The sequence below is a fragment of the Peromyscus californicus genome, unplaced genomic scaffold (genome assembly GCF_007827085.1).
Source record: "Peromyscus californicus insignis strain IS unplaced genomic scaffold, ASM782708v3 Scaffold_6__1_contigs__length_162567912, whole genome shotgun sequence".
Classification (NCBI taxonomy): domain Eukaryota; kingdom Metazoa; phylum Chordata; class Mammalia; order Rodentia; family Cricetidae; genus Peromyscus; species Peromyscus californicus.
Genome location: NW_026294584.1, coordinates 59,803,709 through 59,818,095, shown reverse-complemented (window position 1 = coordinate 59,818,095; position 14,387 = coordinate 59,803,709). Strand labels below are relative to the sequence as shown.

The following is a 14,387-nucleotide window of genomic DNA, read 5'->3' as shown; positions in this document are numbered from 1 at the left end:
CTATACATGGTGACTTCTCATCTCCAATGCCCTAAAGGACCTGAACCACCTCCTTCAAACAACTCTATCAGGCTTGAATTACCATGTCCTTCCCCATAGACCTACCTCAGGACACCCAGAATCCCTGCATGCCCAGCACACTGCAGCCTTTGCTGTTCAGCAGTGTGTGGCCTCAGGTGGAGAATCACTTGCAGGGCTGGAGTCCTGTTTTTTTTCCTTCCTGTGGTTTTGCCTCCAAGTTGCCCTCCTGTCGGAGCCCACTAGGTTTCCTAGGGACTGTACCCAGCAGGACTGCATGGGAGGTTGATTGGACCCCGGGCCTGGGTACCAGGTGACTGTAACTAGCAAAGGGGAGGTCTTTTGCTCCACCCCTTGGCATTGTTATAAACAGACCTTTGGAATAAAGTTCTGGGCCGGTGGATAAGGATCCAGGCTCACCTGAGTCTATCCTCTGTTTTCTTTCTGTTTCTTTACTCTCTATTTCTAACTAAGTCTCTTATCCCTCACTCCTCAAGAATTCCTGGGGTAAATAAGTGTGGGGGCTGGTCCTCCACACCCACCCTCGATGTTCTCTTCCCACTGTTGTGGACTGTTACTTTAACTGTGCACAGATATGTTACATTTGTTTGCATTGCAGAATATTACTTTAACTATGTAAAGGAATATTGCATTTGTTTATGCTGCATTTGTTTATGATGCATTTGTTTAACTAGGCAAAGATGTGTTGCTGTTTTACCTTGCCTTCCTAAGACACCTGATTAGTCTAATAAAAAGCAGAATGGCCAATAGTTAGGCAGAGGAGGGATAGGCGGGGCTGGTGGGCAAAGAGAATAAATAGGAGGAGGAGACAACAAGAGGAGAGAATGATGAAGAGGGAGATGCCCCAAGCCAGACAGCCAGGAAGCCTTCAGCCAGACAGACACAGAGTAAGCAGGAAAGTAGGACATACAGAATGAAAGAAAAGTAAAAAGCCCAGAAGTAAGACGTAAATGGAGAAAAACAGGTTAAAATAAGCTATAAGAACTAGGTGAGCATTCATAGCTAATTTGTAGGAAATTTGTGGTCTCTGTGTCATGATTTGGGAGCTGGCAGTACAAAAGAAAGTCTACACTCCTCACTCTGGCCCTCAGCTTGTATTGAGAATCATATCTGGATCTTTCACCCTCTGCTCTCCTGCCTTATCATTTTATGATCCTTTATTTGGAAGAAAATCTCAAAATCACAGAGATTTTTAGCCCCATGCTTGCCCCAAACCAGTAGCTCGGCATCAGCAGAGGCCAGGTACAGAGACCCAGAGCTCAGCCCTAGTACTACACTGACTGGGGTCAGGTATCTCTACCATGTGGCCCCTTCCTCTGACTAAAAGACCACACAGATGCTAAGGATGTAAGAAAGGACCACAGCCAAAAGATGTAGTCTATGGAGACAAAACTGGGGAGGGTACCAGGGAGGCTATAGCACAACTTTTGTGATTGGCATAAGATGATCAGGGCAATCACAAAATGCTTTTTCTTGGGAAAATATTTATTCAAATTTATCTAGTAAATATACTTCCAGTGTATATTTCATCCATAGAACAAGACTTTCTCAAAGGAATAAAACCATTACAACAAAACCAAGCTCAGAAGCCTCATTGGTGAATTCCTACAAATACATAAGCACAAAACACAGAGATTACCACTGCTCAACTCACTGTGAGTCAGCACAACCTTAGTATCCAGTCTTCTAGAATGTCTGTGTGTGTGTGTGTGTGTGTGTGTGTGTGTGTGTGTGTCCAAATGACCTAACTATTTCTAGATAAATGTTTTCATGTTGTTAGAAATAGAAGCATGCAGTTGGTATTTGGTGATTACTAACCATCAACACATCCCAGGGTTTCACATGAATGCTCCAGAAGATCCCTGATTCAGCACTGGATCTTCCTAAGCACTGTCACTTGTTACAGAAAGAAAAATATCCTAATAAAGGCTCATGTGAGACAAGGACTTGTCTTTCAAGTTTGGGGAGATCAACATCCTCCAAAACTCCACTGGAGTTTGTCACTGATGTGGTAATTCACAGGAGAGACAGAGACACTGTGACCCAGCACTGTGCTGATTTGATTCTGTGTTTGGCCTTGTGGAATCCTAGTCTCGCTGCAGAAAGAGCTGAGGCCATCAACACAGTGTGTATGAGGAGGCTGCAAATTTCCTCTGTGTCTTCAGGAAAACAGCAGACAGAGGAGCTGTCCATGGTATTCACCGGAGATCCAGCATGGTCAGGCTCTGCTTGGCCCTTCACACTGAGCTGTGCCAACAGCTGCCAAGGAAGTTGGGATCTTTGGTGGGAAGTTTATTACAAGGAGTAACACTTAAAACACGGACACGTGACTGCCAGAGCACAGATGCTAAGCCTTTAGAACAAATGCCAATCATGAACCACCGCTGGATGCAAACCAGACCCACGAACAGCCCATTACCCCTGTGCTCTATGGAACCCATATGATCTATGTCTCTGATGCATCACATCTGACAGCCTGGGATCCCGCATCCCCAGCTCTGATGAACCAATAGGATGTCTCCAACTATTGTAGAATACCAGTCCAGTTTCCCCTACTCCATTTTCGTTAGGGTCCTTTGCCTGCTGCCCACTGCATCAGTGTGTTGACCTCCATACTCTGACTGAGAAGAACTGATGGTTGTTTATAATAAAACACTGCTTTTCTAGGTTTAGAGAAGTCACTATTTGTTCTTAAAAATGCTGAAAACTTGATCACCTTGAAGACTGGAGAGCCAATGGACACACAGAGCCAGCTGTCACAGTCATATGCTGGTGAGGAATCTGGCAGGAGATGGCAGAGCTCTGCTCTCACTGGGTGAATCCCAAGCCATATGAGACAAGAGAAAAGTGGTTCTGTTCTGTAATTGTGGTCAGTTAGTATTTTAAAAACAAACATGGAAAGGGGGCACCTGGATTTGAACCAGGGACCTCTTGATCTGCAGTCAAATGCTCTACCCCTGAGCTATACCCCCACCTGCTTATTAAAGTCTCACAGGCACTCAGAACCTGCATGGCCACTCCCTGGATGTTAACATCACAGGTACACATGTCAGTGCTCTGCCATCATCTGCTTCCTCCTATGAGAACCAGCCCTGAGCTGCCTCTGCACATGACTGCCATGTCCTCATGAATGACTAGCATCCTCCTGCCTTAGATCCTAGCTGAGGCAGGAGCATTAAATTCAGGAGGCCTGCTTCTGCAGACTTCTTCAACTCAACGAAAGGAGACATATGCAAATACACTGGCTGCTTAGCTGACCTTTGGAGGTGAGTGAGAGTGGGAGTGGGAAAAAGGAAAGTTCTCTGTCCACTGAGAACTTCTTGGTCAGACTCTCTGGAGGGACCCAGGATCTGATGTGTCTCAGCAAGCTCTACAGACAATTCTCATACACTACTGGGTGTAATTCCATCCCTGAGCTACACCCCCACTGGTACCAGTGTACCCAGTTAATAAATTTCACTATAAAGTTAAATTACAGATCCTGTCAGACCTACTTTCCAGAAGCAGCCAGACCTGACTGGTGAGATGCCTTCCTCAGCTCTGAAGCTTTCCAGGTCTATATTATTTTTCTTTTAATCTTTATTTATTCTTTTCTCATATAATACATCCCAATCTCATCCTACCGACCCTCCACTGCTTCTGGTAATTGACCCCCACTTTCCCTCTCCCCGAGAACCACTTCTCCTAAATTTCCCTTCAGAAATGAGCAGTGATATCAACTGAACACAGCATAGCAAGATTCAATGAGACTAGGCAAAAACCATCATATCAAGGCTGGATAAATTCCGCAATAGGAGGAAAAGGGTCCCAAGAGCATGGGAAAGAGTCAGAGACACCTGCACTCCCACTGTTAGGAGTCCCACAAAACCCCAACTAAACACCACATCATGTCTGCACAGGACCTAGCACAGTTCCATGCAGATTCCAGGATGCGGCTTCAGACTCTTTGAGCCCCATAAACCCTGCTTAGATGGCTCTGTGGGCCGTGTTCTCCCAGTGTACTCCACCCATCTGGCTCCTACAATCCACCCGACACCCTTCTCCTTCCCTGAAGACAGAATGGCTGCCTCTCAGAGCCTCTCACAGTGCCCTAGCCTGCCCTGTCAGCAGCAACACTGCAGGATCCCTCTCTCCTGGTACAGCAGCTGAGCCAGGCTTTAGCCTTTGAGGATGAAGCAAATGAGCAGTGGACTCTGGAAGGGCAAGAAGTTCAAGTGGGAAAGGTCCACACCACCCAGACAGCCTGGTTCTGGGATTTCTCTACTTAGTTCTGACCACATGTTCACCAGAGAGCCACCAAAAGACATAATTTATTGTTTGGCTTTCCTTTCTAGTTCCTAGACACCAGCTGTCTATATGGCTGCTGTGCCTGTAAAATTCAGATGAATTCTCCACCGTAGTCCTTGCCTTCTCTTTAAGAACACAACAAAACCAAAGAAATTAGATATATGCAGGTAGAGAGGATACATAATAAGAATGGGAGGGACATGGAGCTTATAGGAAGAGATGGGAATCAGCCATTCATCCACATAATAGGCTGGACTATAGCTCCCAGCTCTTCTGAGGACGATAAGTGCAATAAATGCATAGGACTGAGTGTATGATAACTCCATAGATAAAATCATAAAGAAATAAACTTATGGCAGGGGGCACCTGGATTTGAACCAGGGACCTCTTGATCTGCAGTCAAATGCTCTACCCCTGAGCTATACCCCCTTCCTACCAGACATGTTTAATAAGTGCCTTTTACCTTCAAATTCATACTCAACATTCATACACCATATTTTTACTTGGTAAGACTAACCCTGCTGCTTCCATAAACTCAGCCCATAGAGGTCCCTCTCCAGTCCCCAGTGTCTCCAACTCTGCCCCTTGTTGTCATGTCAGCACCACAGAGAGAGAGACAGAGACAGAGACAGAGAGACAGAGAGAGATCTCAGCCTGTAGGAACAGAAACAAAGAGACATAAGCTACTATAAAGGACTCAGATTTACAAGTCTGGTTTCTTAAGTTATACACAAGTCCTCAGTGTGAAGAGACTCTGCCTAACTTCTTTGGGGAACAGTGGGGTACCTGCATGTGAAAACATCTCTCCAGCCCATGGATGATGTGAGTGTTGCCCCTGAGGGTAGCTGCTGGGTAGATGGTGAAGACATCTCTTCAGGCCTGAGTGGGTCATCGAGGAGCTCTGACAGCAGAGCAGGAGGACACAGAGGGTCAGGAATTCTGAAGCTGTGGCCTCTACCCTGGCCTTCAGATCGGTCACCACTCCACACACTTATTGTCATATGTTTATATCAACATGTATGGCACAATTCAATTATTTGGAAAACTCATTATTATTGTAAAAGATTATTAAGAAAAAAAAACACAACACTCCTCCAAATTCTTTTCTTATTGCTCCTGTCACCCAAAGGGAGCCATTCCCCAAAGGTTTCACTGTCTCTTCTAGTCTTTCCTGTGCACATATGTAAAATGCATACAGCATGGCATGTCTGATTTAATCAGGTCTAGACAACAGTAACTAACTGACTTGTAGAAGAGGATTATAATTTTCATGCATCTTCCATTCTCACTTTCCCATTACATTCACCTTTAGTTGGATGACCTTCTATGTTTTTATCATGATGACTTGTCAACACTGTGGTGGATGTGCATCATTCTAAACAGGACAAAGACATTGGGTAGAACTTTTGATTTTCCTGAAGTTAATGGTAATCTTATGTTTAAACTGTTTCATTTTCTTTAAATATCTACATCTTCCACAAACCCTGAGTTCTCCATGAAATACTTTTCAGAATAATATTCCTTGCATGGAAACATTTCTACTGTCTAATGAACATTTCAACTTTCTGTTTTCCAGGAGTGACCTGGGCTCCTGATCCTTGTGTTCTGGTTGTCCCCAAAGGCCTGCTGCATGATCAAGGCCCTGTGACTTCCTTCACTATGACATTCTTCTTTTCCACCATCTCTTCTGTGTGGAAGTGTCTCTTTCCCAGATTTTGATCTTGGATGTTTCTTAACAAAATGACACTCCTTCTTTTGGGAGATGAACCCCTCATGTGAGATGTGAATGGATGTAAAATTTATAGCCTTTGTATGTCTGATAAGGCATATAATTCTTCCCACACACTATACCAATAATCTGTATATTTAATTTATTTATTTTTCATAAAATTATGTGGTGGTTTGAATGAGAACGACCCCAATAGGTTCATATATTTGAATGTTTGGTCCCTGTTTGGTAGACGTTTAGGAAGGATTAGGAGGTGTGGCCTTGTTGGAGGAGATGGGTCACTGGGAGGGGACTTTGTGGTTTCAAAATCCCATATCAGATCAGTTTTACTCTCTGCCCCCTGCTTGTGGATCATATGTAAACTGTCAGTTAACTGCTCCAGTGCCATGCTTGTCTACCTGCTACCATGCTTCCTACCACGATGATCTAACCTCATGCTATTGTAAGCAATCCTCACATTAAATGCATTCTTTTATAAGTTGCCTTGATTATTGTGTTCCTTCATAGCACTAGAACAGTGTAATAACTATATATGTAACACTATAGTAACAGAATAGTAAGTGAGAAATTGATATCAGGGCCGGAGTTATGCTATGACAGACCTGACCATGCTGCTTTTTGGAGGAATATGGAAGATGTTGGGACTTTGGATCAGAAAAGCAGTTGAATAATGTAAATGGAGCTTAATGGGCCATGCTAATAGGAACTTAGAAAACAGTAGTGCTCAGAGCAATGTGGCTGTGGTTTTCCAACTCAAAAGATTGAAGAGGGGAAGAATACTAAAATTCTTATGATAGATTGACAAATAATGTGGCCACCTTTTGCTCTTGACTAGAAACCTGCCAGAGGCTAAAGTGAAGACTTTTGGATGAATGTCATTGTCAGAGGTGATTCCAAGACAGCCTGGTGTTGACTGTGTCATGTGGTTCTTACTGGTCCTCTTCTGCAGGTCTACAGTGACAAGGAGCAGGAGAGGCAAACAAAATACAAATGGATGACACTGGTTCCTTGGGATCATCCTCTGCCTTTGGCTCTTAAAACTATTCCACTGCTTCTTCACTGTAGAACCCTGAGACTTGAATAGAGGGGGTTGATGAAGGCATCCCATTTAGGACTGAGTGCTCCAATGTCTCTCACTTGCTGTCTATTATCCAGTGTGGGTCTCTGTGTTCATTTCCATCTACTGCAAGGAGAAGCTTTTCTGCTGTGGACTGAGCAAAGCACTGATCTATGGGAATAGCAGAATGTCATTAGGAGTCATTTTATTGCTATGTTCCTTTAGCAAAAAAAATAGTAGTGGGTTTTCTCCAAGGGCCCATGCCCCAGCTAGTCTCAGGCTCATGGCCATTGTAGAAGTCTCAGATGTGGGTTCCATCTCATGGAGCGGGCCTTGAACCCAATTTTTTAAAAGTTGTGGTTGTGCTGGGTGGTGGTGGCACACACCTTTAGTCACAGCACTCTGGAGGCAGAAGCAGGTGGATCTCTGAGTTCAAAGCCAGCCTGATCTAAAGAGTGAGTTACAGGATTGCCAGAACTACAGAGAAACCCTGTCTCAAAAAACTAATAAATAATAATAATAATAAATTCAAACTTGTGGTTACTCCCATAACACTCATGTCACTATTGAACCAAGATGTCTTGTAGGCAGATGAATGTTATAGGTAACAGGGTTTGTATCTGGGTGATATGGATGATTACCTTTCTCCTCTGGTAATTGGTGGCGTGCCTTCAAGCACCATGAATGCTTGTCAAGATGGATGAAGAAGTTGAACACCAGTTTAACTTCTCCATGTTTTACAAGGTAAGTAAGTGCTGTCTTCAGAGAATCAGACTACCTCAAGATCGAGCTGTACTACTCTTGGATATCTACCCAAAGGACTCTCCATCTACTGAAGAGACACTTGCCCATCCATTTTCATTGCTGCTCTATTCATAATAACCAGAAATTGGAAACACCCTTGATATTCATCAACTGATGAGTGAATAATGAAAATATGGTACATTTATACAATCTAATATTATTCAGCCATTAAAAAAACAAAGTTTTGAAAATTTCAGGAAAATGGATGAAGCTAGAAACAATATCCTGAGTGAGGTCCAAATAACCCAAAAGACAAATATTGAATGTTTTCTCTTATGTGGAGATAAGCTTTTAAACATTTGATCTGTGAGTTACAACCCAAATAATCACAGAGGTTAGGTACCTATTAGCGAACCATGTGGTGGGAGAGGATCTACCAAAGAAGGGAAATAGAATAAGTACTATGGAGAGATAAGGGTAAATTAGAAGATTTAATAGGGAGAGGGATGGGAGAGAAGGGAAAGAGGACTGTGGGGAGGGACATCTAACACCGGTCTTTTGACAACTTACATGGAAGTCTATCTACTACAATAGAAGATTCCTAAAATACATACCTATATGAAATGAATTTAAATGTCACCAAGTAAAACCTCCAGTGCCAGGAACAGGTTGTGTCTTATTGAATTGGTGGCCACAAGGGTTCCATGAAGCCCCCAAACATCAACATCTATTCGCAAGTCTATTGGTTGTTCTCCACAACCTAATGGTAAGACACCATTGCTGAGGAAAAAATATTTTCTTTTGAAAATATTTTCATTACATTTTGAGAATTTCATACAATGTATTTTGATTATATTCACCTTCAACTCATTCTTTTAACTCCTATTCACAGATCCATCCCACCTTCACACCCCCAGCTTTGTGTTCTCCTATTTGTGCTATCCACAAGCTTCTGGGTGTGGGGCCATCCACTGGAATATCATTGATATACAACAAGTTACACCCTTAGAGAAAACTGCTTTCTATTTCTCAAGAGCTATCAATTACTTTACACCCAACCCTGAGCTTGGCTTCTCCAGGTGGTAGGGAGAATGGGCTGAATGCAGACTTCCGGCCATTAGTGCTTCTGTCTCCGCTGTGAACTAGGGCAGGAGGGTGCTGGTCATGAGGAGGAGGCACACAGGTGTGCAATTGGCTCAGGGCTGGGCCTCACGGGAGAAAGCAGATGATAGCAGAGTACTAGCACGTCAGGGAGTGAACACACAGGTTCAGAGATGTTTATTAGATATACATGAAGCAGATGGGGGCATAGCTCAGGGGTAGAGCATTTGACTGCAGATCAAGAGGTCCCCGGTTCAAATCCGGGTGCCCCCTTCCTAGTGTCTCTTTTTGATACAAGAGACCAAATCTGAAGTATGGCGAACACAGAGGCAACTAATGCACTGTTCCCCGTGTGCTCTGTATCGTGATCAGGCCTGGTCCCTGCTCTCCTCTCTGAGAGAGGCTAGTACAGGACTCAGTGTGAGAACCATCCAGGTCACACTCATGTTGTGACACACGCTGACCTCCAAGGCTCTGTAATGCTCAGTCCTTGAGGAAGTTGGAATAGAGTCCCTCTTGAGACCACAGAAAGGACACTCCTTACATGCTGTTTCCCCTAGCTTATGCTTTGGCTCCTGCTACTTCTGAGGAAAGACTTGGAACCATGAATTTGTCTCCTATTTAGACTAAGACTCTGAGGAAAAGGGGAATGGCTGACCTCACTTTGTGTCCTCAGCGTGGCTGATAGTGACCAGAACATAGGAAGCTCCATGGGTGTTGGTTGAGTGAATGAATGATGGAGGGAAGTAAAGGGCACCCTCCTGATATCTTTGAGTACAGATAAAGTTCTCTTATGCAAAAGGTTTGGACCATTGAAAACCCAGAATCACCAGCTCTTGTCTTGGCCACATAAAGAAAATTGAGTGTGAACTTAAAGAAAACACCACAGTCACGTGTCCTTTTCAGGACCAAAGCTGATGTCTTTGACACACATGAGAGAATGGACATAGAGATGGCCTGACTAAGGTTGTAGAGAAGGGTGGAGGGCAGACTTTAATAGAAAAACCTTTCCAGGTCAAGATCGTTATAAGGAACCAGTTGATCGTGAACACGTAGGAAGCCTGGGTGTGGTGCCAAGGTTGAAGAGATGCTAATGAGAGGTTACCTTACCTATAAGTGGGGGTATAGCTCAGGGGTAGAGCATTTGACTGCAGATCAAGAGGTCCCTGGTTCAAATCCAGGTGCCCCCTTGCTTAAATTTGATTTTTGTTATTAATTTACCATATGCGCCTTGAGAAGGACCTCAGTAAAGCTAGGAGGTCTGCATTAGTTGAGGTTTATGGAATAAACTCCAGAGCCTCCCACTCTGGGTAGCATAATACAGAATAATTTGATGCCCTATGAGAAGATGACTTAGCCTCTTAACAGAACTCTCACCCAAGGGCCCAAACACTCATGACTCTGAATCCACACTCTACCCCCCATTACCACGATGACCAGAAACAGAAAATGATGGAAGGACAAATACAAGAAAATTTACCATCAAGGGAGATATGGACTTCTATCAGATTTGGTAAGTACTGGGCACAATGGATGAAAAGTGAACTCACTAGCAAATGTCAAAGAAATCTAAGACAAAGGGAAGATCTTAAAAACCTGGGCTACAAGGAGCAGGTGGGGCTTACAGGACAAGAAATCACCATGGCAGTAACCTCTCAACGGCACTCCTTGACACTAGGAGTTAGTAAGGAACATGGTTGGGCAGAGCTCCAGCCGAAGGAGAAGGGGGGTAAGTAAGGAGGTGCCCATACCATGACTCGTACAAAGCAGACTACCCCCAAATCCACCGGTGGCAAAGCACCCAGGAAACAACTGGCTACTAAAGCCGCTCGCAAGAGTGCGCCCTCTACTGGAGGGGTGAAGAAACATCATCGTTACAGGCCTGGTACTGTGGCACTCCGTGAAATCAGACGTTATCAGAAGTCCGCTGAACTTCTGATTCGCAAGCTCCCCCTCCAGCATCTGGTCCGAGAAATTGCTCAGGACCTCAAGACAGATCTGCGCTTCCAGAGTGCAGCTATTGTTGCTTTGCAGGAGGCAAGTGAGGCCTATCTGGTTGGCCTATTTGAAGATACCAACCTGTGTGCTATCCATGCCAAACGTGTAACAATTATGCCAAAAGATATCCAGCTAGCACGCCGCATACGCAGAGAACGTGCTTAAGAGTCCACTATGAGGGGAAACATTTCATTCTCAAAAATTTTTTTCCTCTTCTTCCTGTTATCAGTAGTTCTGAATGTTAGATAGTTTTTCCATGGGGTCAAAAGGTACCTAAGTATATGATTGCGAGTGGAAAAATAGGGCACAGAAATCAGGTATTGGCAGTTTTTCCATTTTCATTTGTGTGTGAATTTTTAATATAAATGTAAGATGTAAAGCATTAATACAAGCAAAATGTTTCAGTGAACATATTTCAACAGTTCAACTTTATAACAATTATCAATAAACTGTTAAAATTTTCTGGACAATGCCAGCATTTGGACTTTTTTTAAAAAAGTGAATTTCTTATTGACAGCAACTAAATGGTGTTTGTAGCATTTTTATCATACAGTAGATTCCATCCATTCACTATACTTTTCTAACTGTGTCGTCCTACATGAAAGTACATGTTTTTAATGTTGTCTGTCTTCTGTGCTGTTCTGTAAGTTTGCTATTAAAATACATTAAACTAGAAAGAAAGAAAGAAAGAAAGAAAGAAAGAAAGAAAGAAAGAAAGAAAGAAAGAAAGAAAGAAACATGGTTGGGGCTCCAGCACACCTCTGACCAACAACTCAAAGGGAGGTATCCCTGCCTGGAACTGGATGTTTTATTTGGTCATCTATATAGCTTCTCAGATGAGCATAATCCCGTGTGTGGGGCAATTCCAATTAAACTCTGGTGTCCCATAGGCCCCCAGGACAATACAGCCTATTGCCATTGCTCTCAGACACTCACCAGAACTTGCTGACAAAACCCTATTGCTGAAGACACCACACAAACTAGTCACAGCACATGGGGGACCAAGTTGGAAGCTTCCTCCCTGTTGGCTAGCTTTGTTCCAGCTGGAAAGTGCTTTGCCAGTGACTTATGACCTTGTACTTGTGCACACTCACCTCATTAGCACCATATCTATGCACTGCCTCACTCAAGGATACTCTGTGACTTCTCACCTCCAGTGCCCGAGGCAACCTGTCTCACCACTAATGAAAATCAGTATTTGAGAGAGATGGGGACATTGTAAACTTCCTACATTAGTGATTGTGTGTGTGTGTGTGTGTGTGTGTGTGTGTGTGTGTGTGTGTGTGTATGTGTGTGTGTGTGTATTTGTCTGTGCGTGTGCATGTATGATGTATTTGTACATGAGAGCATGTGTATGCCATGGAGTAGGTGAGGAGGTCAGAGGAAAGCCTGAAGTGTCACACTTCACCTTCAGTTTTATTTGAAGCTGAGTACATCTTATTACTAAAAACTAGGCTGCGGGCTGGAGAGATGGCTCAGAGGTTAAGAGCACTGGCTGCTCTTCCAGAGGTCCTGAGTTCAATTCCCAGCAACCACATGGTGATTCACAACCATCTATAATGAGATCTGGTGCCCTCTTCTGGCATTCAGGCATACATGCAGGCAGAACACTGTATATGTAATAAATAAAAAAAAAAAAAAACAAAAACAAAAAAAAACTAGGCTGCACACTCCAGGTTAACAGGCTGTGAGCTTCAGGAAGAAATCTCCTGCCTCCACCTCCCATCTTTCCTTAGGAGTGCATGGAGTACATACATGTGACCCCACATCTTTTTTCATATAGGAAATACATATATGGGCATGTATCCAAACTCAGATTCTCAGGCTTGTGCAGCAAGAGTTAATGCCTGCTGAGCCATCTCACTAGACAGCATTGTGGGAATTTGATTTTTATTTTCGTTTTTGGTTTTATACAATCTTGGTCACTTGGCAGAATTAGCTGAGAGCTCTGCACAGTGCTGGGTAGTCATCTCCCTTCTCTGTCTTCAGCAGAGTGGAGGCTGTGGAGCTGTCCGTGGTACCTCCTGATGCTCCAGAGCTGCCAGGTCTGCTGCAGCTACACATGGCGCTGCAGCAAATGCTGTATGTAAAATGTTTGAATCTTTGGTGAGAAATCTCTTTTGTGGAGTGAAACTTAAAATACTGAAGCATTGTTGCCACAGTGAAGATCCTGACCAGTTAGAAGAGGTGCCTGTCAACGGCCACCACTAGATGCCTACCAGGCCAAGAAGCAGCCTAGAATCCAGAAGACTGTGTGCTTCACCCCCACAGCCTGGGATCCCCATTCCTCAGCTCTGGAGAATCAACTGCAGTTCTCCAGTGTAGGCAGAAGACAGCACACTCGTGACCCCCTATGTTTAGTCATTTCCCACTGCCCACTTGCTGTGCCAGCTTCCACAGATGGTTCGAGAACCAGGTACTGGTTCTTTCTACTGAAACCACCATGGACTAGGACTAGAGAACTCACTCTGTCTTGCAAATATAAATGAAGACTTGGGGACCTGAAAATGTGGGACCCAAGGTACACACTCAGCCAGCTGGCAGACACCTTACCCTGCTCAGCAAGCAGATGGGTGGTGACACATCCCTGCCCTCTGTGGGGTGAATCCCAAACATCTGAGTCTTCTCCCCACACTCTGTGAGAAGTAGAGGGAAGGCTGGTAGGCTACAGTGACCAGGATGAGGGAGAAGGTCATCTTTGTTCTGGTTTCTGAGGCTACAAGTAGAGTCACTTTGTCACACATCACTGGGAACTTTTAGTCCTTGGACACAGGATTCGTAGGCTGAGGAGGAGAGTAAGAAAAAAGAAATGAATGTAGGAGAAATGTCCACCAAGAAGAGAGAAAAACTGAAGGAAGGAAAAGGGAGACAGGACTGAAGGCCTGGATGCTGGAGCCAGGGCTCAATGCTTACAAACACATGCTGCTCTTGCAGAGGACCCAGGTATGATTCCTGGCACCCAACTTGACAGCTCACAACAGTGTCTAACTCCAGCTCCAGGAGGTCTGACATGCTCTCTGTGCTGCTTGGGCACCAGGCAGCCATGTGTAGTACAGACACACATGCAGGAAAAACAGCCATATACACAAAATTAAGAAAAAACTGAAGGACATGTTGGTGCTGCACAGTGTGGAGAGTGGGACACACTGACCCGCTGACTCTGCATCAGAACTCCTGGACAGCCTCTGATTCAGGACATCCCTCCACAGTGCAAGGTTATGGAGCAACTGATGAAGAACTTCTGAAACAGACACAGGTCATTAACCATCGATGGGACCTCACTTATGATTGATATCTGATGTCCCCAAAGACACCGACAGTGTCCTAGGAGGGACAGTGTTGGAGGTGACCAGTGAGCAGAACACTGATGACAGATGCCAATTTTAGGCTTCCAAATGAAGGGAAACATCAGTTGGAAGCACCTGGATTTGA

At 44.2% G+C, this 14,387-nt stretch overlaps 1 protein-coding gene and 4 non-coding genes across 5 annotated transcripts; 3 read left to right on the top strand and 2 right to left on the bottom strand.

The window, feature by feature from the left end:
- Positions 1 to 2,939: 2,939 nt before the first annotated feature.
- Trnac-gca (transfer RNA cysteine (anticodon GCA)) lies at positions 2,940 to 3,011 on the bottom strand. The gene has a single exon. It is a non-coding gene; the product is annotated as a tRNA-Cys (tRNA).
- Positions 3,012 to 4,683: 1,672 nt separating this feature from the next.
- On the bottom strand, positions 4,684 to 4,755 carry Trnac-gca (transfer RNA cysteine (anticodon GCA)). Its single transcript has one exon. It is a non-coding gene; the product is annotated as a tRNA-Cys (tRNA).
- Positions 4,756 to 9,158: 4,403 nt separating this feature from the next.
- Positions 9,159 to 9,230, top strand: Trnac-gca (transfer RNA cysteine (anticodon GCA)). The gene has a single exon. It is a non-coding gene; the product is annotated as a tRNA-Cys (tRNA).
- Positions 9,231 to 10,075: 845 nt separating this feature from the next.
- On the top strand, positions 10,076 to 10,147 carry Trnac-gca (transfer RNA cysteine (anticodon GCA)). Its single transcript has one exon. It is a non-coding gene; the product is annotated as a tRNA-Cys (tRNA).
- A 234-nt stretch (positions 10,148 to 10,381) lies between these two features.
- On the top strand, positions 10,382 to 11,345 carry LOC128099310 (histone H3.3A-like). The gene has a single exon (XM_052721183.1). The coding sequence runs from the start codon at positions 10,710 to 10,712 to the stop codon at positions 11,118 to 11,120; it is 411 nt and encodes a 136-aa protein (XP_052577143.1). The 5' UTR covers positions 10,382 to 10,709; the 3' UTR covers positions 11,121 to 11,345.
- Positions 11,346 to 14,387: the final 3,042 nt, after the last annotated feature.